General features: G+C 36.3%; 1 protein-coding gene across 5 annotated transcripts; it reads left to right on the top strand.

Annotated features, from left to right (window-relative positions):
* The first annotated feature begins 417 nt into the window (after window positions 1–417).
* Window positions 418–19412, top strand: ptbp2a (polypyrimidine tract binding protein 2a). 5 transcript variants are annotated; one of them, XM_088927338.1, is made up of 15 exons: window positions 418–498; window positions 1735–1765; window positions 7702–7777; window positions 8562–8734; window positions 9064–9207; window positions 9860–10024; window positions 10222–10332; window positions 10583–10778; window positions 11278–11355; window positions 11755–11870; window positions 13407–13440; window positions 13838–13930; window positions 14485–14701; window positions 14788–14865; window positions 15308–19412. In XM_088927338.1, exons 1-15 carry the CDS (start codon window positions 491–493, stop codon window positions 15435–15437), a joined length of 1650 nt encoding a protein of 549 aa, XP_088783464.1. In that variant the 5' UTR covers window positions 418–490; the 3' UTR covers window positions 15438–19412. The 5 variants fall into 5 exon arrangements, with proteins under 5 accessions (XP_088783464.1, XP_088783462.1, XP_088783463.1 ...); XM_088927336.1 differs by having other exon boundaries at window positions 11740–11870; XM_088927337.1 differs by having other exon boundaries at window positions 10583–10790.
* Window positions 19413–24871: the final 5459 nt, after the last annotated feature.

Here is a 24871-nt window from a genome sequence, read left to right as displayed (position 1 = left end):
AGTGGGGCCATACTTCGTTCCATCAAAACTGGCAGCCTGTCAGCAATAAAAAGTACAACATTTTTTATACAACTGATACTCCCACTGTACGTACCTACAATTTTATATGGTTTAAAACACATTAATTAAATAACTTCAATATAATCTTCATGAAACTAGACGATTAGCTGTTTTCAGTTCTTCCTGCAAGCTCACATACACTGAATGACTATGGTTTAACAGCAGAGGTGAGTGGAAGAAGAAAAAGGAGAGGAAAGAAATAACATTGTAACGTTTTAACGGAGGGACAACTGATTCTCTGTACTCCCGGTGGTGTACACCTCCCATACACGGTTTATTTTACTGCCATCGATTCGGCGCAGGTTCCCGTCAGAGGTTCGGCTATGTTCGGCCATTTCCGTCTAGGGTTCCGCCACCATTTTGTCGACTTGCGTGCAGCTGGCTGAGGTGCTGTACCGTAGATCACATCGTAGAGATAGCTAATCCGGCAATGGACGGGTAAGGTGCCTTTTGGTTATGTTAATTATAAACATTTTAATTGTCATATCTTAGCGATCACTGCAAAGATACAGTAGAGACTAAGATGAACTGGGAATGAGAAGTCGGACGTGCGTGTCCAGTTAATAAACGGTCTGTGTGTTTTTTCACCCCAGCTGAGAAAGAAGTGATTTTTCTTGGTTATCTTGGATGTTAGGGCTTTGTTTCTCTTTTGGGTTATAGCGGGAATTGTAAGGGTTGCAAGCAACAGAGTGTGAAAAATGTTTAAAATGGTTCTTTGTTTTGTTAGAGAAATAAGGCGTGTTTATTGCTGCTTTCGTAGAAAGTAGCGCTTAAAAAGCACTGGCTGTCTCTTGTCGTGGATAGCACTGGGATCATTTGTGTGCTTTATTATTTTAAAACTAATGTTACGGATTTCTGCCGCACTTTTACAACCTCGGATGCACAATCCAAACGAATAAAAAGGTCTTAGGTCCCACTTGGTCCTACCTACAGTTTCTTTCTTTTTCCGGTGGAGAGCATCTTTCCTGTCAAGTCACGTAGACGCATCTTTGTACTTTGTAATCTAAATATGGTGTGATATAAGCGGTGCTACATGTGCTTTTTTCATACAAATTAAACGTTGGTTATAATAAGAATCAAACCTGACATTGCAAAGACCCCCGTTATTATACGCTGATGTGGAAATGAGTTACGCGGTATTGGAGGCGAAGGCCATATGGAAACAGGCCTCTTCAGTGGCGTGGAGCCAGGTTTATGCTTTTGAGAGTAGGGCCCTATTGATTCACGCTGTAGAGAAGTTGTTTTTGTCGAAGTGTGCTCCTCAGAGAAAAGTGGACTCTCTGTACATAATACATTTTAAGAATGCTTTTGAGTGCCTTTCTGAGGTTGTATCCAGCGCCATTTAAGCAGTCGTGACGCCCATAAACCTCTCCCTCTGTAATTGCTAGGCTGCGGTGAAGAACACAAAAGGATGTATTTTTTGCAGCAAATCACTGCCCATTAACAAAACACCAGAGGTCTCAGACAACTACATTGTAGTGCCGTTTGTAATAGCATTGACCAAATTCAAACAGGGTGGTTGCTTAAATTACACTGGCCAGATGTGTCTCTAAACCGAGTTGTAATGGATGATGCTTTGTTTTCTCAGGATAAGGCAGGTTGGTCGCGTGGGAGGGTCTTTGTTCGCTGGGTACCATACAGTAACACTGACTTTCTCCTTTTTCTGTGTTGTAGCATTGTCACTGATGTTGCAGTTGGCGTAAAGGTAAGGATTATTGCTTGTTATAAACGTGTAACTTTAATGTTTACACTGCCTGTGCCAGGCCTTTATTTTCATGTAAGTACTCATCTTCACAAAGAAGTCTAATGGCTCAAGTAGCCTGCACCCCATGAAGACAAAAAAAAACTTTCACAACATTAGAAAGTGATTTGAGGCATCACTTGTCTAATGCTTTCCTCTGTTCACCTGTAGGCTAAAATGTAAATTTGGATTTGGAAAGGACTGCTTATGTTAGTTATTTTAGAGTTGTATGAACAGGACAGGTGGATAGGTTATGAATTCAAGGTGAGTTGGTTTGGGTTATGTCATAGAGTACAAAGACATAACCTTAAATCATCACAGATGTACACTTAAAATAAGCTTATAAAAAGCGGACTTTTGTTGTAACTCTCTTACTATTTTGGTTCCCACTACTCACAGTTGTCTGAAGTGCCTCGGCTTCTTGTGCTTAGCATATTTAGGATGTCACTTTCAATTTAAAGGCCCATGAAGAACAATAGCCAACATTTTTCGGTGTACAATGAATATTTGAAATCAATGTTTACGTTTTTATTTTAAAAGTCCTCTAAAACAACCTCATATTTAGCTGGTCCCAACAAAAATAGTAATTCTGTCTTGACTGTTTCTTACTCTTATCGCCAAAGCATTACAAATACAAGATGGTTTGGTCGTACATTGTTTCTATGAAATCAGTTTTTAAAATGACTGCAGTTTTTTTCACAAAAAGCTCAATCTCAATTCGCAATTCAGAGATGCAGACAGCATTCCCATTGTAGCAACAACTTATCCAATTAAATGTGTGAGGTTCTTATACAAATTAAATATCTAACATCATGTCTTGTTCAAGTGCTTTATTCTGATTCCTTGAAGGACCCCTCACCAGAAGGTGTAAGGATCCTGCTGTCTTGACCTGAGTATGTTCTTCCTGTTTCCCAAATAAATGCCCTTCTGAGCAACTGATCTCCAGATCAGTATTGTAAATGTGAATTTGTCTCAATTGACATACCTGGCTATAAACTGATTAAATAAAAAATACATCTTAAAAAACATATTGCATGCAAAAGAACTAGACTGTAAAAGATGTTAAGGTGCCAAAAAAGTGTAGAAAGACATAAAAATAATTCAGCAAACTACAGGATAAGAATACATGATGCATGGTCAGTACAGCAGTGCAAGCAGGTACACACCGGTGTGTGTTGAGGAGCAGGAAGGTGGCTATGGATGATGTAGTCCTGCAGCTTCAGGGTGTCTGACTTCACCACTGAAATGCAAGGGGGGGAAATGAGCAGGCCAGGAGTGTAGAGAAGTAACTACTGAGTAAGTAGGTTAGTGGGTGAGAAAAGGGGAATTTACATAGATAAGTAACATGAAATCAGAGGTAGCAGAGCACTGAAGACAGCAGTATATAAGGAGAGAGGGATCATAGGTTGGATGTGTTTTGGTAGCTAAAGACAAGTGCAAAGATGAGGGGTTGCTAGCAGAAGAGGGGTATGGATTTTATTTCCATCCAGAAATCCTGACTAGTTCAATACACAATATACCTAAAGTTTTAAAAATGCTAATTCTTTTTTTAAAGTTGGTGAAATCGAATTTAAAAAACATCAGGACTTTCCTTGTAGAAACAGCAGATAAAATGTAAGAGATCTAAATAAACTAATTTTTATCTGATGTTTATAAGTATTAAAACATTTTGTTATAGGTCGAGGCATTTGTTATCTTTTAGTTTCAAAGTTTTAAAACAAATGAGTGATGCCTTAGTAATGCAATTAGTTACCAAATTGGGTGTTGGTGTAATAAATATGTTTAAAATCCATAGTTTTTTTAACTATTTCTTCTCAAAAACACATTACAGTATTAATTCTTTTGCATACATTATGCTCATTAAAATGGTCATTTTTATCTCTCATACAGAACAAATAGTTTTCTATCTATGATAAAAAGGAATTGATGCATTTTCTGAATTGTTTCCAGATATATTTTGGGACTTAAGAATCATGGTTCTTAAGTTTTCTGGTTTCTTTATCAACCATTTGCATAACTAATGCCACTTGTCTTTCTGTTAAAATACTGAAATAATTTAAAGAATCAGAGCAGAAAATAAAATGATAGCAGCTTTTCAAGATTAAAATGTTTTAATTTTGTTAAAATTGTATCAGAAGCAATATACTGGTTGCTAATCATTGTGTCCTTGGATGATTTTTCAGTCACTAAATCATATTTTCCAGTACAGATGGACTAAAATGAACTTGTAGGTTCAGTTAATCTTGAACGTCCCTTATGTGATTTGGAATGTTTTGTTGTTGGTTACCTGCTTATTTCCTACTGTCATTCATAATTAAACTGCCTTAATAGTTCATAGTGTTAAAGTGGTAGGAGAAGTCGTGTGCATTACAATTAACCTTTTGGTGTTTAATTATTGAATACCTAGAAATTAGCAGTTTAAAGTACTTTGATTATTGATGTACTGTTTTCATTTCATCAGATCACATAAGGATTTTTCTTAAGCATTCTTCTTCCAGTTAGCTGTCTAACATAATCTCCCACTTATCACACATTATGTTGCTACTCTGCAATGGCTTTCTTTGGCTACTGCACAGACTCTGGTATCTTTCAAGGCTAATATTGTGGATTATTTCAGGGTATGATAGGCACTGCACACAGTGTCAGTATTTCTTAGTATTAATGTCACTGCTGTCCAATGGCTCAAGTAAGACAGTAGAAATAGCAACAAAACTTTGAGTATAGAACATGTTATGAAAGCAAGGCAAAATATTATTTTGCTTAGCCTTTTCACATTGGTGAATAATCATTTTTGTATGCTTTAGTTTTCATTGTTAAAGTTTTAGGAACATTAATTGTATAGTCTTGTATTTTATGATTGTAAATGAAGTGCAGAAGTCATAATGTCAAAATTCAAAGCCATAAAACCATCATGTAATATTATCAAGGGTGATGTTAGCAGCTGCTTTTTAAAATGAATATGGGTGGTTATTTTCTCTGTATATACAGAATCTGGAATTGCCTGTTGATCATCTGAGTTCACTGCTGTGGCTCTTGTACCAGGACAACATAGATTGGTACCAAACAGAGCTGTCCAATACTTCTAAGCCCTGTAGTTCACATGGTCCCTGTAGGAGAATGATGAGATACATTTGAGGAGTGTTGTAGCTCTAGCTGACAAACGTGTAAGCCATATAGGTGCCCAACAAGTCCTACAGGCCTAAAGAGACTGATGAGGTCAGACTCGCCCAGCCTGGTAGTGCTCAGCAAGTTGTGATCTACTTGAGAAGTCCTAAAGCTGACTAATGGTCCAATCCAGCAAGAATGACTCAACCTGTACCCATTATAATGTCTTTTAATTTGCACAAAATAAGCTAAAGGTATATTTTCATTGTCAGTTTTTTCAAAAGTTGTAGTTCGTATTGTATGTATTGTATAGTATGTATGGCAAGGTATCCATGCAATACATGTGCATAATGCAGCAGGTATCACATACACATGCAAACAGTCACATAAAGCTATGAGTGTATAGTAAGCAGCTCATTTATACAGACACTTCATCATGATCAGTCGTCCAACATTTTTATTACAATATTATATTTCAGAAAATATTTAAGAGAATGTTGAGGTGTGACTTTCAATACTGTATCTGCATCTCCAGATTTTTTTGAGGGTATACATGTTTCTCTATATGCATTTTTAGTTACATAATGAAAGTTCAGTTCAAGGATTGTAACATTTCTTGTGCATATGTCTGTCTTTCTTCCATCTTTGTTTATACCAGGATAGAACTGAGCTTTACAGAGATGCATTAAAAATCTGGGAGATTGGGCCTTCATGTAATACTTCAGCAAATATTTTTAATACATATATAGCACTTACATATAAAAAATGCTATTCTATGTTCTTCCAAAGCTACTTTTTAACACATAGGTATATTGATTGTGTGGTTATACATTAGAAGGGTTTGGGTCATTGTAGTAAACTATTACTGCCAAGAAAATATTGCCTTGAACAAACCTACCAGTGGAAGTAATTAATGACTGATTTGTCTTGCGATTCTTTGACTTGGCTAATTAAAGGAGTTCATAAAACTCTAATTTTGGCAGGTGCAAGAAGGGTTCTGCACTTGTTAAGAGATTTGGTTTCAGCCGATGCCAGGAAGGCCTGTGTGTTTAATTTGTTACCTCTGTCATATCCACACAGCACTGTGCCAGAATGTTTGATGATTGTGTTGAAAGACTGCTCACAAAGGGATTGTAAAGTCAGTGTAGGGTAGGAATATCAATCGTGTTTTTAAATATCTACCCATTGTTCATCATATAAAGCTATAAAGATTAAGTCAATTTTAGGTGTATGGAATAAAGTATATAAGCCTACTGCTCCTCATAGTGTTTTGACACTGTTATAGGATTTTCACTATTTCACCTGCTTTATTCCATTGTCATTTGGGCAAATAATATATTTTTTTTTTTACTCACCTCACACAATTGCTTTATCCTTTAGGGAATGTGTATATGTTTTTCCAAGACTCAGAAAAGTGAATCTGATTTTGAACCTTGCATCATAGTTTAATTTTGTTTGCACGTTTGAATAGATGCCACTTTATGAGGTTAGGAGGAAGCTGAAAATAAGCCAGGCTTGAGGTATTTTTCACTGATGATGTAGTCTTTAGATGTAAAAAGTTAAAAGTAAAACTGAATTTTTCTGAATCATGCTATTACAAATCCCTATTTTCATGACATTTTGAAAAAGTTTTCTTTTTCCAGAAGTGCTCTTTTCATGTAACATCTCAAAATGCAGCATTCCATCAGTAGCAGAATTTTTGTTGTTCACTACATGCCAAAGTTAAGCTTTTGCCTTTGTGAACTACCATTATCTATAATGTGGAGCTCATACCAATGGGCTGTTTTGTATAATGTGGAGCTCATGTCAATGGGCTCTTTTCTTTACTTTGAATTTGTTTTTTCAATATTTCATGCAGTGGAAGCTATTAATGACTGATTTGTCTAGTGGTTCTTTGACTTGATAATTAAGTTTTTAAAATTCAAATTATTGGCATGTAGAGGAACAACTTTGCACTTGTTAACAGATTTGGTTTCAGAGGAATGCAAAGACTGCTCACATAGCAATTGAGTTAAAACTCCTGGCAGTGTGCCACTCTAGGCAAAAATATCATTTTAAAATAAATACTGACTGGTCATCATTGCTGGGAAAAAGTGTTATACAGGTTGATTAACTTGAGTTAAAGGCATAAAATCAATATTCTGTTGAGGTATTTTAACAATGTTACAGGATTTTCACTACTTTACCTGCTTTATTCTAGGTTCCTGAATTGATGAAAAATTTAATTTCTTGGCTTTCAAGTTTGTCTTTTTTAAATTTAATGTAGAATTTTTCATGAATTCGCTGTTAGGGGACTCACTTGTTAAACATTTTTTCTGCAGCTTACATTGGCTTAAATCCAGTAAGATTTAGATTGTAGCTATATTTTGACATTTAATTTATATGTGGGCCCTGACCTTTTGGGCTTGCATTTAATTTATTGCTTCCATAAAAAGTGAAGCCTATAAAGAACGTTTGCAGGAATGCACGCTTAGATGAAACTGAGGTGTCACATTAGATAGTGTAGTGGATAACACAATTCAGTAGTCAATTTGTGTTTGACCACCCATCTATCAGTCATTTTAAGCATAGCTCTTAGGAGCTTCTGACTGAAGCAATGACTGTTCTGAATCTTTAGGGAGAACATAAGGTCCAGATGAAATTACACCATCTGGTTATTTTAGATCTTAGACTTACAAGATTAAAACAGTGAAAAGAGAGCAACACAGCTTGTGTTGTTTTATGTCTCTCTATCTGTGTACTGTCTTAAGAGATCTGTTTGTTCAATATTTACGATTTCCTATTTACTTTTTCAGAGAGGATCAGACGAGCTACTGTCTAGCAGTCTGTACAACAGCCCCAACTCTAATATGAGTGGCATGGTTGTAACGGGTGAGTGTAAATCAATTTAAATTTGTGACCCAAATAAATTGAACTTAATTTTGTTTTGTACTTTTTGCTTCAACATTATAGTGAGGAATGGATGATCTTTAATTATCGGCTATCATGATAGTTATGTGATTTTTTTAAAGAAAGCATGACAGAAGATTCAAACAAGCACTACTAAACTTTGGTTTTTCACATGTCACATGCAGTAACAACAGTAGAATTGGGCCAACTGAATAGGATGCTTCATAATTTAGTGGCATTAAAGTCTTAGTAACAATTCGTAGACATGAGAGATTGTTCCCATATCCAAATAAAAACTTGTGTCCAGGAGATCCATTGTCATTGTTATAAAATTTGAGTGAACTTCTTGTGTAGTATTTTTGGGAGGAATACATGTACTCTGACAACTGTATGCATCTTCACTAGAAAAGGAGATTGGATATTTCAAGGCTGTTGCAAAGTTTGAAAAAAAATGTCTCATCGATTTCCATACTCTGATTTGAATATTCTAATACTTTTTAAGAATAGAAAAACTACTTGTACAAAAAAATATTTCAGAACTATTCTTTACTCATAAATTACTAAAGGTGATCATAGCAAATTGTCACATGTTAAAATAAATCATAAAGAGAAACAAAAGAGATCCTTTGACTAATTTTGCCTGCATTTACGGCATCTTATTTGCTTTAGTGATTTTTAATGTTGTCGAATAGCCAGTACTGAGATAAGATGGATGAGATTTCTATGAGAAAAGGACTTTTAATATGTAAATGTTTTTTTTTTACAGCTAATGGAAATGATAGCAAAAAGTTAAGAGTTGAAGACAGAATGGATTGTCCTCCTTCACGTGTTCTCCACATCAGGAAGCTGCCCAATGAAGTTACAGAGACAGAAGTTATTGCCTTGGGTTTACCGTTTGGGAAAGTCACTAATATTCTCATGCTTAAAGGAAAAAATCAGGTGTGCTTGTTACTTGTGTTTTTTATTATTTTGGGAAATAGATCTTCGTGATTGTCTGACATGTATTGTTTCAAGTTAGTGTTGTAATATTATTTAAAGTTACTTGTTACTGAGATTTTTTTTTTCTCTTATATACTTTAGCTGAAAGAGTGAAACTGTCAGCCATAAGCAAGAATTTTTTATTTAACTGAAATAGATCTTTAAACATTCAAAATAAGTTTGGCCATCTTTTAAGTAGTGAATGGATGACAGAAGGAAATGCTTTTTTTTTTGGAGCTGTAGAGATAAATTTAAGATATTCATGTATATCTTCATTTTCCCCCCAACAGGCCTTCCTTGAACTTGGAACTGAGGAAGCAGCTATTACAATGGTTAACTATTACACAGCTGTTACCCCTCACGTTCGTAATGTGCCCGTTTTCATCCAGTATTCAAATCACAAAGAATTAAAGACTGACAATGCTCTTAACCAGGTATGTTCTGCTGGATTGCTAAAAATGACTAGGACAGCTAACTCCACCTGCATCTAAAAAGACCTCAAACTGGTGTTGTAACCTAATTAAGGAATGTCGTATTTATAATGGTTTATTAAGATTGGTGAATTGTGTTAATCCCGCTTGCGTCATGACTGATACATTTTCACGGTAGCGTCTTCAAAACTGTTATATCTGTTAAATGTACATAATGAGCTTAAAAGTGAAAGAACTGTTTACATTTGATGCAATGACAAAGTACTGAGGAAAGTTTTACAATTAAAAATTAACGAATGTTTGTTGTCTTCCCTGTGTGAATTGAAATGGACCATACGATGGTTCCCGATTCTACACCTTTCACAAGTAAACCTGAATAGCATATAATAGAACTTATTTGCAAATAGTTTCCTCAATATGTCTGTGCTAACCCTGCAATGGACTGACGTCCCTTCCAAAGTGTAACCTGTCTTGTGTTTTGTCTGCCCTTTGTTTCACTGCAACCCTGTTGTGCTCCATTTCACTGCGTCTGTATTGGACAAAGTGGTTAAGAATAAGTGAATGGACATGGGTGTATTTTGGAGACTTGTATTGCAAAGCTTTTCGAAAGTTTTTAGATGTTGGCATTTTGAAGTTCATTCAATTTTCATTGTAGCGTGCACAAGCAGTTCTTCAAGCTGTCACTGCTGTCCAGGCAGCCAGTACCCCAACATCAGGGACTACAGCAAGTGAGAGTGCATTAACACCAGCTCCAAGTCCAGTGCTCAGAATAATCATTGACAATATGTTTTACCCTGTTACACTGGATGTTCTTCAGCAGGTAAGTTGGTATTTTACAGTCTTAACTTTTGTCTGGTTTATGGTTATTTTTAACTTGACATTAAATTTTATTTCAGGCAGTGTTCTTAGATCGCAAGCACAGGTACCATTTTTTATGTCTTGTTCTTTTAAGCACAGGAGTGAATCAGAGGTGTCATTAAATGTAGCTTTTCTAACCAGACCTGTTTCAATTGACAGATATTTTCAAAATTTGGAACTGTTATGAAGATCATTACATTCACAAAGAACAATCAGTTTCAAGCTTTACTTCAGTTTAATGACCCAGTGAATGCCCAGCAAGCCAAATTGGTGAGTGAAAACAGAAAATGGTGATTTTTATGTTCAAACAGTTGGTGTGCATGTCAAAAGAGACTAGCAAGTTACGTTATCTTTAAAATGCAAAATTGACTTGATCCAACATGGTCAACGGCATTAAGAACCTTTATTTTTTTTATTGTTGCAATCGTTTTTGATTTAAGATCAATAGTATGTACTTGCTTTAAGTCATTAGTCTTTTTGGGGAATATGAAAAATACTGATTGTTCCTTCTGTTCTCAAGGCTCTGGATGGTCAGAATATTTATAATGCCTGCTGCACTCTACGCATTGACTTTTCTAAACTGGTAAATTTAAATGTTAAATACAACAACGACAAGAGCCGTGACTACACCCGTCCCGAGCTTCCAGCTGGAGATGGTCAGCCCAGCATGGACCCTTCTGTAGCCGCTGCGTTTAATAAGGATTCCTCGCTGCTTGGTAAGAGTCAAGGTATAATAAACTTTGTTCCAAACTTTAAAAGGGGTGGGGGATATGGGTCAGGAAGTTGCACAACAATGCTTTTCCCTTTTTGTGGCCCTTTTGACAGATGCAACTTTTGATATACTAATTTGTTTTCAGTTGTGTGCCTTTGACCACAAAGATCTGATCACACTTTGCACGGTGTAAAATAACATGCTTGTGTTGTAAACATTGTTAAAAAGAAAGAACATGGCTTTTTCAGTGGCGATGCAGTCAACCAATGGGCAAAAAGAAGGAATGAGAATATAATGGAATTTGGGTTGATTTAAATCTTGTTCCTCACATGCCAACAAAGTGATAAGGGTAATTGGGTAAGCATTTAAGGAGTCTTTGGGGGAACATAGTGTAGCACTGATTGAAAATTATCCTTGGCTGTTGAACTGCTATCTCACAGTTTATTGTTGTAGATTTAATGGCATTGTCTGTTAAAAGAATTTAATGTACAAATTTTCCTTAGGTACTCCTTCTGGAATGGTAGCTCCCTATTCTGGCGGTGGAGGGTTTCCATCCTCTCTTGGTTTTGCCCAGGGTGGAGGTACATGTACTTTCATTATGGTCTGTTCAGGCTGTTCATGTTCACTGAGGTAGCTTAAGCAGATTGGCTTGTTTATGCAGTAATTGTTGCAAAAGAACACGGAACACCACTGCTGTTTTCAGCATACATCTTAGAAAGGTTTGAGCCAATTGAAAAATGTTTTTCCTTATAACGTTTATAAATTAACTGCATGCAAGATTAGACAAGCTGTAAAGTAACTTACCCTATGGCATGTGTGCCATGTTATATTCCTATGCAGAGACCATGGTAATCTTGATTAGAAGTCCTGAGCTTCATGTGTGAAGCTTGCGTGGCTAGATAAAGGAAAGCTCCAAGGCTTCTGGTTCAAGTACCCAGCATCCGACGAATGTTTCTTCTAACCAGGGCTTGCCTTTCCAGGGGCTCTCAGTCCTCTGAGTGCAGCAGCAGCTGCAGCCGCAGCCGCAGGGCGGGTAGCGCTGTCTGGGGTCTCGGGCACCAGCAGCGTGCTCCTGGTCAGCAATCTCAATGAGGAGGTCAGTAATCCACTGCTTTCCCCTGCAGACTGCGTTCTCTTTCTGTTGAGTGAGGTGACCATTGCATATTGTGCTTTTTATTGTGTTGCTCTTTTGCCATTGTCTGTGCGGTCTTGATATAGTGTGTAGTATTTCAAATGATGTGAACAAATCTGACATCTATTTGGGTTTTAGTTTTATTTGTAGCATTAACTCTTCATCCTGAAAATCAAATATACGTTAGCTATTATAGGTGTTTTTTTAACAGTTGAAGAGATAAGAGTTCATATATTTACAGATTCTGTGATGTAACTGCATTAATATTATGTGTAGCACATTTCCCAAAAGTGCTTCTGACATAAGGGGCTTTGCTTCTTTGGAATCACCTAAGCAGGTCTCGGCTTATTCAACAATATATTACACCCACTTAACGTATAACAAAAATATAGTTGATTGTAGCTCTTGTTGTTCATTGTTTTATTTTCTAAACTATTTTGTTTGCCTTTGTATTTGTGCTTGCATATGTCATATTTGTTAAATCTTGGCTTTATGGAAATTCTATTGAAATACCTCTTTCTTTCAAGGTTCTCTCCCAAGAGAATTGATGAGGGGCACTTTCCAGTCTCTTAGCAGTATTTTCTTTGCAGATTTTGGCCACTGTCTTCTAAACTCATCCTTCTGTACTCCTTTTTTTGTCAACTGATACTCGTTAATTCTTGGTCTTTTCTCTCTAAGCTCTCGTTTGCCTTTTCTCTCCTGACTTTCTCTACTGTTTTCTGTTGCTATGAACGCTGGTATGAAATGTGGGAGCGTTACCCCACTTAGGGGTATATCAATTTAAATTTGCCATGATTTTCCCAAACTCTTTGTGAGTTTGTGGATATAACATGATGTGCTTTGTGTAGTACCATAACTTTGCAAGGTGGTTTTCATTTCTACACTTGCATGCTAAAACCGATTGAACCAGTGCACCTTCTTTAACAGTTTGCCTGCATTTCATACTTTGCCATGCTTAAGCTATTAAAACGTCAGATTCTTTTGCATGCCCCTTTTTTCCTCATTGTTATATGCTGTAATTATTCTTTGATATGAATGTACTTTGCCCACGTTTGTCATGGGTGACTACATTTGGCACAATTATTTTCTTGTAAAAAACATAAACCAGCCATTTTCTGACCAAACTCCTGCATTTCCTATGTACTGACCTATATTTTATTTTTGTTCCCCTACTCCTTGTTTTATTCTGCATTGCTACCCCCCTTCCCCTTTCCATTCCTTTCCCCTCCTTTCTTTCTCTTGCCCTCTGTTTGCCCTTTGTTCCCCTGCCCCCTCCCCTCTTCATTACCTGTCCCCCCTCCCTCCTGTTCATGCTTTGTGCTTGAACAAAATGTTCCTCGGACCAACTTGCCCCAATTAACTGCCTTGAACCATGATCCATGACCACCTCACCATTCTACGGGAAACCACCCTTCGTTATGGATGATCTGTTCATCTCCGCTCTTCCTCGACTCTTCTCTCTTCCTGTCTTACGCTGCTTGCTCTTCTCTCCTTCTAAAGATGGTTACGCCCCAAAGTCTGTTTACCCTCTTCGGTATGTTATTGTTAGCACTCTACTTTTTTTTATTATTTTTTTAAATGTTTTTCATCTTTTGAATTCTGATTTATACCTAGCATTTTGGCTTACAGTTGTAGTATCTTTTTTTTTTTACTTCTCTCTTTGGCTTTAAAGTTTCTCTCCATAGAAAGTTTATGTTAATGCATGGTTAAATTATTTTGCATGTAATTTTTATCATTTCACAAAGCTTGTTTTGGAGGGTGTATCAGAATGTTCTCTTCAAATCTCTATTCAAATCTTGATTTATTTATTCATTTGGACGAATGTGCTATCTTTTCACTTTGATGTCTATATATCAGTTTCTGAAATGTTAACTGTTCTCTTAACTTCTAATTAATTTCTTTTCCCCCTGACTGCTTTTCACTCTGAAAAGGTGTTTATGGTGATGCTCAGCGCGTGAAGATACTTTACAATAAGAAAGACAGTGCTCTGATACAAATGGCAGATGCAAATCAAGCTCAGCTTGGTAAGATTTGATTTTTAGGATTTTAAGATTAAGATTTTTTTGTAGGATTAACAATGATTCTCTTTAAGCCTAAATTGAAGGTTGTCATCCACCCGAGAAAAAATATGCCCATATCTGCAAACGTTTCTTAGATCTGAAGTGTATTAACTAGTTTTCCACCATGCGTTAGTTCTTACCACAATTAAGAATAAATAAGGGGATGGCATATACTTCCATTTTCATTCATGATTGAAAATGCCATCCATAGCTTTCAGATCAGAAATGCCTTCTTGCCAAATTTTACAAAGGACAACGAAACATGTCCAATAAACCTTTTTTCTCTGATTCCTGCGAAGATATGACACTGAAAATGGATGGATTTGTTTTTTTGGGCCCTGTGTTGAAAAATGAAGTATTATGGTTGTAAGCCCCCAAGTTTATAGGAAACTATAATTTCATAGTAGGCATTTTTTAGTCTAGATTAATGTGTTTTTGAAATCCATTTCCCCCCAATATTTTCCTTATTCCACAATTCCTTATTACAGTTGAAAGTTTCCTGTCCTTGTATTTCTTAGCGATGAGTCATCTGAATGGCCAGAAGATGTATGGGAAGATCATTCGAGTGACCTTATCTAAACATCAGACTGTACAGCTGCCAAGAGAGGGGCTTGATGATCAAGGGCTCACAAAGGATTTCACCAATTCGCCATTACATCGTTTCAAGAAGCCTGGGTCAAAGAACTTCCAGAATATATTTCCTCCTTCAGCAACCCTTCACCTGTCAAACATCCCGTAAGTAAATAAAATAACTGTCCCATTTTTTTGGTTGATAATTTTACAGCTGAAAGTTAACCTGAGCTTTTTTTTCCCATTTACAGACAAGACATAACCGAAGAGGACCTCAGAGTACTGTTCTCAAACTCCGGTGGCACTGTGAAAGCCTTCAAGTTTTTCCAGTAAGATTCTTATCTTAATTTTATCGATTTTCAAGTCCCTGAGAAAACTTTAACTTGCTTATATGTGGGGGAAGTTTCCTTTTAAAAGCTTATTGACTTGTATGAGTTTTAGCTCAACATCTATTTTGTTTTTACAATGTAACCAGATGCCTTTTACATTATTTTTAAAAGTACTTTGTTTTCACTAACTTAGTTAAAAAGCTATTTTAACCATGCAATTCCTTATTTAAGTGTTAATTATATTTTGCACATTAGCTGGATAGATGGGTTAATTTAAGTTTCTTTTATGATAAAATATACTACCAAAACATTTGTCCAGTTCAGCATTATTTTGCTGCATTTACCATTAACGAAAACTTTAATTACCATTAATGAATTTCTTAAAAAACAGGCACGTGGGCTTTAAAGTCATGCATTTTTTGAAAACTATTCCTTTTTACAGGGATCACAAAATGGCACTGCTGCAGATGGCAACTGTTGAAGAAGCAATTCAGGCCTTGATTGACCTTCACAATTACAACATGGGAGATAATCATCACCTGAGAGTCTCCTTCTCTAAATCAACAATTTGAACATGCTCGCAGGATAAAATGTGTTTACGCTCTTTAGAAGCGTTACCTATTGACTGTTTCCGGACACTGGGGACCACAGTTTGACATTTTAAATTTTATCAATCATTCCTTTAAGAATATGATGGATTATCAGAAAAGAAACATTACACAGCAGAGTCTACTAGTCTGCTTTGAAGACTTTCCCCACCCCATTTATATGTTAGGCAAGCCATTAACTTTTTTCCATTTCATCATAAGAAGGAAGTAAGTAAATTCCTCTTTTTATTATAATTTGATTAGTTGACAAGATATGTGCCTTACTTGACAAAATAGTATCAACACTTTTACATCAGTACATTTACATGATCCATTACAGTTGACTATTTAGGCACATTGGTTCTGATGGTGTAAGAAGCAGAGCTGTAAAAATAGGTATTTCTGTATGTATTTGTACAGTTTGTGGAGTTCTCTACCCCTCAAAGTGTAGTCCTTACTAGCTGTGATTTATTAATTTCTGCAGATTTCCTTCCTTTAGTTGAAAATTGCATTTCATCAGTTAAGATTCAGAGTTTTTGTAAGACCTAAGGTGAACAAAGGACATTGTTCTGCTACGATTGAGGCTGGGGTGATGTATTGATTAATCAGTAAATTGTCAGTACATTTCCTTTTTGATCATTATCGATATCCAGGCCAGTGCATCATTTATTTTTTCCACTCACAAATGGCAGTCACAAATCTGACATCTTAATTCAAATACATTTGAGTTAGTTAGATGTGGAGCAGATTAAATCAAACAGAGCATAAAGAAGCCCAAATAAGAGTACATTACCAACATAGACATTTGTTAGCTCTGGCAGATAGGGTTTTAGTTTGCCTAAAAGTATTTGCCTAATGCAGGGATATTATTAAAGCAAAGCATATGGAAGTCGGATGGATGGCTTTCCAAGCCAGAAGAATAGTAATATGTTGCAGTTGTAATAAGTTTAGTAGTTTTGGTTTTATATAACAGAATTGCCATTCCAAGGCAGTCCTGATTAAAAAAAAAGTTGTGGCTCTTGAATGTGTTAAAGAAAAGTATATTCTTTTTGGGGTGATGTCTTTAAAATGGGGGAAGAAACACTTGTCCCTTTGTTGCTTAAAAGTATTGTCTTATTGAATTTAAGTTGAGTGTTGTTCCCTCTTGTATAATGGTGTCATCAGTCAGCACATTAAAAGAGCAAGATATTACGTGACCTAGAAAACTGTCACTAGCCCCTGTATTGTGCTTTCCAATGTTATTTCATGTATATTGTTCCCATAAAATATAATTTTGCCCCACACAGTCAAAAGTCATGAAATAAGCATGGAAGGCTTTAAAATTTAATTAAATACATTTCTGCTTCCATATCTTCCATATGACCAGTGGTTTGCACCAGGATCCCACAAGATAAAGACTTGACAATGATTTAACTATGACACTGATGTTCATATAATTGGATACTGGTATTTTACAGAATATGTACACCCTTTTTGTGTTGATTTCTTTTGATGGAATTCTCTAAACATTCTACAGTAGCATACTTTTAATTTGTGCAGTATTTTGCCCTTAAGAAATAACATGACTTATTTCATCAATAGGCCTACAAAATTACATCTGTTTTACTCTCTTATTTTTATCAAGTTACTTATTTTCATTTTAACTAAAAGAAATTAATACAGTGCCAGTGGAGCAGATATAAATTGCATATGTGTGGGAAGAAAGCATACAACCTCATGTTTTTTTTTAACTCAAACCACTCTGTTACTTAATTTTTATTACTTTTGATTGGCTATTGCTTAATTTTTTGTGTGACAGATGTAAAAGATGAGATTAGTGAATTATCCCTGCAATGTGTGATTAATTTTTACCTGAAATCTCAATTTATAAACAGATTAAATTTTGACCAGTAGCCAGCAGTTGTACAGATAGGTCTGCCAGGTGAGCTCCCTAACCATGCACAAATTCGAACAGAACTGATGCATTAGTTCATTTTACTCGAGGATCAGTTTGGAGACACTTTGACAACTCTTTCTTTATTCTCAACACATCATGAGTGTGACCGTAGCTGCGATTAACATTTTTTCTACTAATTCTTTGGAATCCTAACTTTAGAAACCCAACAGATGTTGTCGGAATACTGACAGTTTCACCTAGCTTGTGGGACATGGTACCAATCGGTTTTTAATCACAAGGGTATGTGGTTTTTCAGAAGCATTGGAACTGTTAATTAAGTTTCTTTCTCTAGTCCAGTTTGTATGTTTGGTTTCACTATAATCTCCCACTGGCTTTACTGACAATTTGCTAAAGTGAAAGAACAAATTTATCGATATCTCAATTTTATGGGAAACAATATATACAGATAAAAAGTCCTCGCCCCAGCCTTGGCTAAAAATGATCATTTTGCATTTGTTTCACTATTGACTTGCTTTATCCAGACAGCCAAAGATAAAGCTTTAATCTTATCTGAAACTCAGTAAAACCATCTAAAATGTCTGTTATACACTGTTGAGGAATTTAGTGTAAATGTTATGACTAAATATACTTTGTAGTTGTTTTTTGACCTTACTTATGTGCATTTATATTTTACCATGTTTAGTTTATATTTGAGGATTTAAAATGACTGTGGATTTCTGAGCATGTACTGACTGGTCTAGTTAGTTCTGGGACAAACTGCTGTTGCATGCATTATAAAAAGCTAACAGAAGTGAGCTGTGCAGTCAGCCTACAGTAACAGTGACAGTTTTTGTTTGAAGAGGACAGCCTGGTGGGACCAAAGTTTATGTGCCTTTAGTCTTAATTTTCCTTGCATTGTAATATTCAGTTTTAATGAACCTATGAAATTTTTTGTATTTTAAAATCCAGACTTTATAACAAACATGCCTCAGAATCTACATATGAATCCTTCAAGGATATTTACTACATGAGCTCACCTGTGATCACCATCAGATGTTGAAAATCCTTTCTCCTCAACCCCCCCCAATAGATGTACTTAGTTAAAAAATAGATTCTGTGGTCTATGTTTAAAAAATCATGTATATTTTCTATATTAGTTGAGTTTTTACATCTTTAGAAATGTAAAATTCAGTATAGTTTGGGAGCGGCACAATTAAAAATTAATTTTCTAACAAGTCGGGAGGTTTGATGGTTGTGTTAATTTCACCCTGCGTGTACTCTGCTTACCTCTGTAGCATGCTCAATAAACACTTCTGTAGCTCTATATTCACCTCTTCTGTCTCTATACTGCCTCTCTCTCTTCTCTTGTATTTCACCTCACTATGCTTCTGATGTCATGATCTTTGTCAGGGTGGGAAAATGCAGTTATTTGAAAGCTTTTACATTTTGGAATCCTAATCGGGAAGAGAAAGCCAAACAAGAAATGAACCAACAAAAAAACCCCACTGTCGAATCTTAAAAACCTGTTTCCCACCCTGTATTGTACTCTGCTGCGAAACAAATCTGCCCTCCCTGATTTTTAACTCTTTGTTCTGTCTCCGTAGATGTTTATACTAATCAATCTTTCAGGGTTTCATGCTTCTTTACTGCAAATTCATCTTTCACCTTCTATCTGCTATAGAGCCCTTTTCTACTAAATCTTTTCTCTTCACAAAATGCTCATTCAGTGCATTTGTCTATAATGTATTTTGATTGGCAGTCATACTTGATGCAGATTTATCCTCGCTTATTTGTTGAGATGCTTCTGCAACAGTGCAGCAAAACTGTCTGTAAGCACTGCTATCCAGATGTTCCCAGCATTTATTTTTATAAAATGTTGCAGATCCGGCAAAGGAAATTATAATTGGTTACTGCGCAATCTACTTTTCATATTATAGAAGTTTATCCCTCTAATTATTGGATGTTTTTTTTTAAATGGATTTACATTTTGTATACAATTTAATTAACAAATATGAAGGTTTGCATCAGATTCGAGAAATCTTATTGCATAAAATGAAAACAATAAATTGGCATTCAATGAAAAATATGATGTGCCAGTGTTAATATCTTCCTTTGTTTTTCTTTTTAAAGTGATTTCATTAGGTGCTTTTTCTCTTCCGCACATGCTTTTTGCCTAATTGGACAGTTAGAAGTATCATTTGAAATGTAATTACAGGATTTGCAAACAGGAAAAAATAGTCAAATGTATCTTTTATAAAAAGTGTCATACACTATAAATATTAAGTACTAGGTACTTAATAGTATAGTCTTTGTGACACTTTGCTGGTAATGGGTTGTGTCAGAGGCTCATTCATATATAGAAGGTGTATGTGTGGTAGTCTAAAGGTAATCTATACTATTTTAGAAGTTTTCTGAATGTGTGTTGCACATAGATTGAGGTAGATGGAAAATCAGCCTGCATTGGAAGTTGGTCACCTATAACTGCCCATGAAGATGTGGAAGTTCATAACTGGGGGAATGCTGAACATGCACAGCAAACTGTGGAACACAATGAAGAATAATAGCTGATTCTCAGTGCTTCAAGGTTATCCACTGTATGCTATGGGAATTTATGGCAGGGGCACAAAGCACAGGTCAGTGCTCAAAAAGGAATACACAAGGATGGCTTTTGGATTCTTGGATTCGCCGATATTGAGGTATGGAGAAGGGAATCATCTGTCGGAGTTATGAGCTCTCAAAGAATTCTTTGGTTTGCAGTGCAATCTTTATGATTAAGCGTGGTGATGACAATATGTTTATATGCATACATTTCTAATGACTTGGACTAGAACCATTGGTTTATGTGCAGAGAAATATGATGACTGTCCAAAACACTCGAAAATGTAATGGTACAGTATGTCACCCCACGGACAGCTCAGGCTACTGGCCAACTTTGGTAAGAACCACACTGCTTGATTAGGAACCTTTAACCTGTGTGTTGTCCCAATGCTTTTGGTAAAATATTTAGGAAAGCAGATGGATTGCAATTTCAGACTAATTTAAACCTTGACAAGTTTCTGCTAGCCAATAAGGCTGTTAAATAATATAAATCAAAAAGCAGAAGATTTGCTTTAAAGGAAATGGAGCAAAAAATAGCTAAAAATCAACACTAATCTATACTTTTCCTGGCTAAAAGGCATGTAAAGTCAACACAAGCTCCCATTCCCAATGACTTAAAATATCGTTGCTTGCTTTCAATGAATATTCTTTCAATATTATAAGTTTAAAGCATCTTTTTTGAATAACATTTTATTTAAATGTTCACCCATCCAGTCTTTAAGTTGAGTGGTGTGTCTCATAAAAGCAAACAGTGTGAATTGCATTAAATGGATGGCGTGGTTGTACGGTTAAGATTCCTTCATAAAAATTAATCACAATTATCAAAATAAAAATGATTTAGAAAGGGTTGCCAGTGGCTCAACTGCTTAAAGCTCACTGAGAACACAGCCGGAGCCCTGTAATTAGGACGTTGCTAACAGTGACTGTGATTCCCCATGTGTGAATCAACAGTTGCCCAACTCTGACTTGGCTGGACATTGCAAGCTTGCTTTATTAAGAGTCACTGTACTCTTCCAGTTAGCAAATTCATGTTTCAGTGGAAAGAGTGCTAGGGGCTAGGGTAATACTAGTGATAAGGCTCAGTTTAATTAGCAGTGATTCTATATTATCAGGGATAGGGGAGTTACAAGAAAACACCTAAACTGTATTATTACCATTATGTCTAATGTTTTAAATTTCTGCAAAAGCTTCAATATTGAATAGCAAGGATGATACTTTTGACACAAAAAAGGATGGCTTTAAAGATGCATGGAGCTGAGGCAAATAGCTTTGCCAAATGTGTAAAAAATTAACTTAGTTCTTGTTTTAAGCTTCTTTTCTCACCATTCGGAAGAGCATCACAACCTTGTAGCCTCGTCTCCTTAGATCTCAGAGGTTGGGCTTGGAAGGTACTGGGTTGGGAGGCATGCAAGGAAATCGAAGTTACTGCAGAAAGTTGTGCTGGTAGACCAGTAGGTGGCACTCTTCACTCTGGACCAAAGTTTTTCCAAAACCATGCCCTAGTATTGTGACCAGGGGATATTGTGCTGCAGGTTGAGCTCCCCTTTTGATTAGATGTTAAATACAAGACCTTATTACTTGGTCATTAAAGATCCCAAAGCATTCGAAAAAGCAGGAGTGTTAGCCCCTGTGTTCTAGCTAAATTCCACATTAGTCTTGTATAATCTGGTCTACTTAGTTCTCCCTTAATTCAATTAGTGAAGTACTTTCTCATTGTTCTACCTAATCTGTGTAGTGGTGTTATAGTGCATTACCCTGGTGGTCCTCTTCGATGTGTTATGTGCTTTGGGATCCTTTGGGATGAAAAGCGCTACATAAATGCAAGAAATTATTTATTATAATTATTAAGGAGTACTGTCACGAAGCTGGCTTTTAAAATTGAAAGGTTTGGGTAATAAAACTGAAAAACATTATGAGAGCCTCTCATTAAAGTACATATTTCAATTTGTTTCAGCTTGAGGAAGCCAAAAATTATATAAAATTTAATGAATTACATCTGTGGAGGGTAATCCAAGTAACTATGAATTCAGCAAATTAGAGAAGCCATTCTAAACACTGATAAAGCAAATTAGTGTTTTCTGAGATTTTGTTCAAGACAAAGTCTATCGAATTTAAATTGCTTAAACTGCAGCTAAGGTGCATTTAACCCAGAAATGAATTTTTCCTAATAATCAGTTTTCCTCCTCAGTCCTAGGCAGCAAAACTGTATCCCTAAAATAGGTTATTAGGTGCTTAACACACTCCGCCTTTTTCAGCTGTGTACCACTAAATTAAATTGAACAAAAAATGTTTTCTTAATCATATTTTGTCCTGTGGGAGCTGCTGCTCTCGTAACAGGTGCCAGCAGTGTCTCTCATTTGTAGCTACTACTGTGTCATTTCTGAGAGAAGCCCTGAAGAGTTAATTCTTTTTTACATTATATATCATCAATGGAATTGAAGGATTTTTTCCAGCAAAAGTAGACTTGATCACTGACAAGGCAGGTGTCTAATACCATTTCCCTTTTAAAGTCTCAGCCTGGATCTTGGTGATTAGCAGTCAGTGTGCCTTTTCAGATTCTTTTTAAATGCACCACCTAACTTTGGTGAATATCACTCAGAGTACACGTGCAGAATGCTTAAGGTGTCGCTGCAATTTTTTTTTTCAGAAACATTGTACACTCCTTAATCATTTTCTTTGTTTACTAATTTGTGTCAGGCTAGATAAACTACAAGTAAAAACATTTTGAGCATGGAGGATTATAATTATTTTTGCTGCAAAGTAGTGCTGGCACCTCTGCACTCAGCAAAAACAATTAGATTGATATTGAATGCCCTCTGGGTGGCATGGTGGCGCAGTGGTTGGCATTGCTGCCTCACAGTGCTGGGGCCCTGGGTTCAATTTCCAGGGTGTTTTCTGCATGGAGCTTGTATGTTCTCCCTGTGTTTGCATGGGTTTCCTCTGGGTGCTCCAATTTCCTCCTACAGACTAAAAACCTGATAGTAGATTAATTGGCTTCTGTAAAATTAGCTTTGGTGTGAGTGTTTGCTTGTCTGTGTTTGTGTCTGTGTGTGCCCTGTGATGGACTGGCTTCCTATCCATGCTGTCCCCTGTCTTGCGTCCATTGCTTGCCAGGGTAAGATCTACTTCTGTGTGACTTGGAAGAAGTGGTAAGAAAATTAATGAATGGATGCATTCCATCTTCAAGAATATACACCCTGTTACAGTGGTTCTTACAATGTAATAATACTTTTATTTTGTCTATAGTGCCTTGAAAGTGCTTAACAGTAAAACAACTGACAGGTATGCTCAAAATAAACAAAGGAGTATAAAAGTGAGTTTGGGGGCAGAATTTAGCAAGTGCTGAATAACTTGCAAGATGTGATATTGATCGTTCCCCAATCTTGGAGCAGTGGAACAGTGCTCAGGCTCTTACTGGAAATCCAGAGGCAAATGACATGAAGGTTTATAAGGAGTTAACAGTTCACTGATGTATTTCGGGAGACAAACCGTTCAAACCCATAAAGGTTAGGCAGTAGTATTTTGAATGTTTTTTCTGAAATCCATAGGGAGTCAGTACAAAGAAGGGAAATATGTGTTCACGCGTTTTAGTTTTCGTTAAGATGTTTGGTTAAATAATGGTAATATTGCCAGCTTTATTTTCTGAAGAGAAAAATAAGCTCCTCAGTTTAGAATCGGTAGTGAAATCCTACAGACCTCTTCCCAGCAGCTGTAGATTATTGTAACATTTAAAAGGGCTTTTTTATTCCTCACAGATACACATCCCAATGTGCAGTTTTGAAAGAGCTTTAGGTTTCCTGTCAGTCATCCTTTCCAGTGGTTCTGACAATTTGTTGCAATTCTTTTTATTTTCTTCAATTCATATTAATTGGAGGAAATCAAGTACAGTTTTTTTTTAGTTTTCTGTTATGTTTAAGTGGTTTACTTGATGTCTTCTGAAAAAGCAGCCGGCAATATAATATCCAATTTTTTTTTGTCAGCACATTGGGACCCATTCAGAGCTTGTTTAAAACTTGCCCAGTTAAGTGTTCATGCTGAGCAATAAAGAAATGCTTTAACATACTAAGTGCTTACAGTATGTATGGCAGTTCTTATATATTGAATGAGCAACAATGATCTGTGTGTCTTGATATTTTCAAGCGTGAAAGGTTCTCTTTTACTCGAATTTCAAATTTCTATGTCAATATTAAAGACAGTGTGACATGATTTATGTTGAAAATAGCATGGGTTAGTTAAGGAAAAACTGAATCACCAAAACGTTGTAGATTTTTTCTTTGCCTTGCTCAAAATATGTAGTGATGCACTGTTTGTAAGCCTGCTTACATGGTACAGATGCAGCCATTCAAAGTGCGCGTTACAGACACGTACCGCAGGTGACGTCGCTCAGTATGACGCAAGATGACGCGGGGCACCGCAGTACGTGATTGGTTGACCGACAGGGGCACTCGTGGTCCGTTGGTCTGTCGTAGAAAGACAGTAAACGTCTTTGCTGTGCCCGTTGTAGGTATTGAATTTTACCACTGAAGGGAAATCTTAGTAGCTGAGCATAAAAAGAATAGGAGCATACTGTAACGCGTGTGAAGGTCATAAACGATATTAATTTTGGAACATAAACATACAGTGTATAGCTGGTCTTGGTACTTTAAAGAAAAAAATACACACCAGTATTCCATTTCTCCCTAAACATTTTAAGCTTCGAAGTCTTTAACTAACGCGATACCGGAGTCAACAAGCATACTTTTAGAATTTGATTAAAAGGGAATATAATATGGAATCGCGTATCTAAAGAATTTAATAATGGTATTCGTGTGCTGCGACAGGGCTGTGTAGGGCTGTTTCGCCTGCCTGTTCATGTGAGCTGTCTTGTAGACGTGACTACCAGCTGACAGGTTGTGTTTTCGAATCCAGCTGGTGCTGGTCTTTTCTTTTAAGAAACATTTCTTCG

The sequence above is a fragment of the Atractosteus spatula genome, chromosome 11 (assembly GCF_055471065.1).
Source record: "Atractosteus spatula isolate fAtrSpa1 chromosome 11, fAtrSpa1.hap1, whole genome shotgun sequence".
Lineage (NCBI taxonomy): Eukaryota > Metazoa > Chordata > Actinopteri > Semionotiformes > Lepisosteidae > Atractosteus > Atractosteus spatula.
The sequence above is the reverse complement of the archived record's forward strand: the minus strand, read 5'-3'. Positions and strand labels throughout refer to the sequence as shown.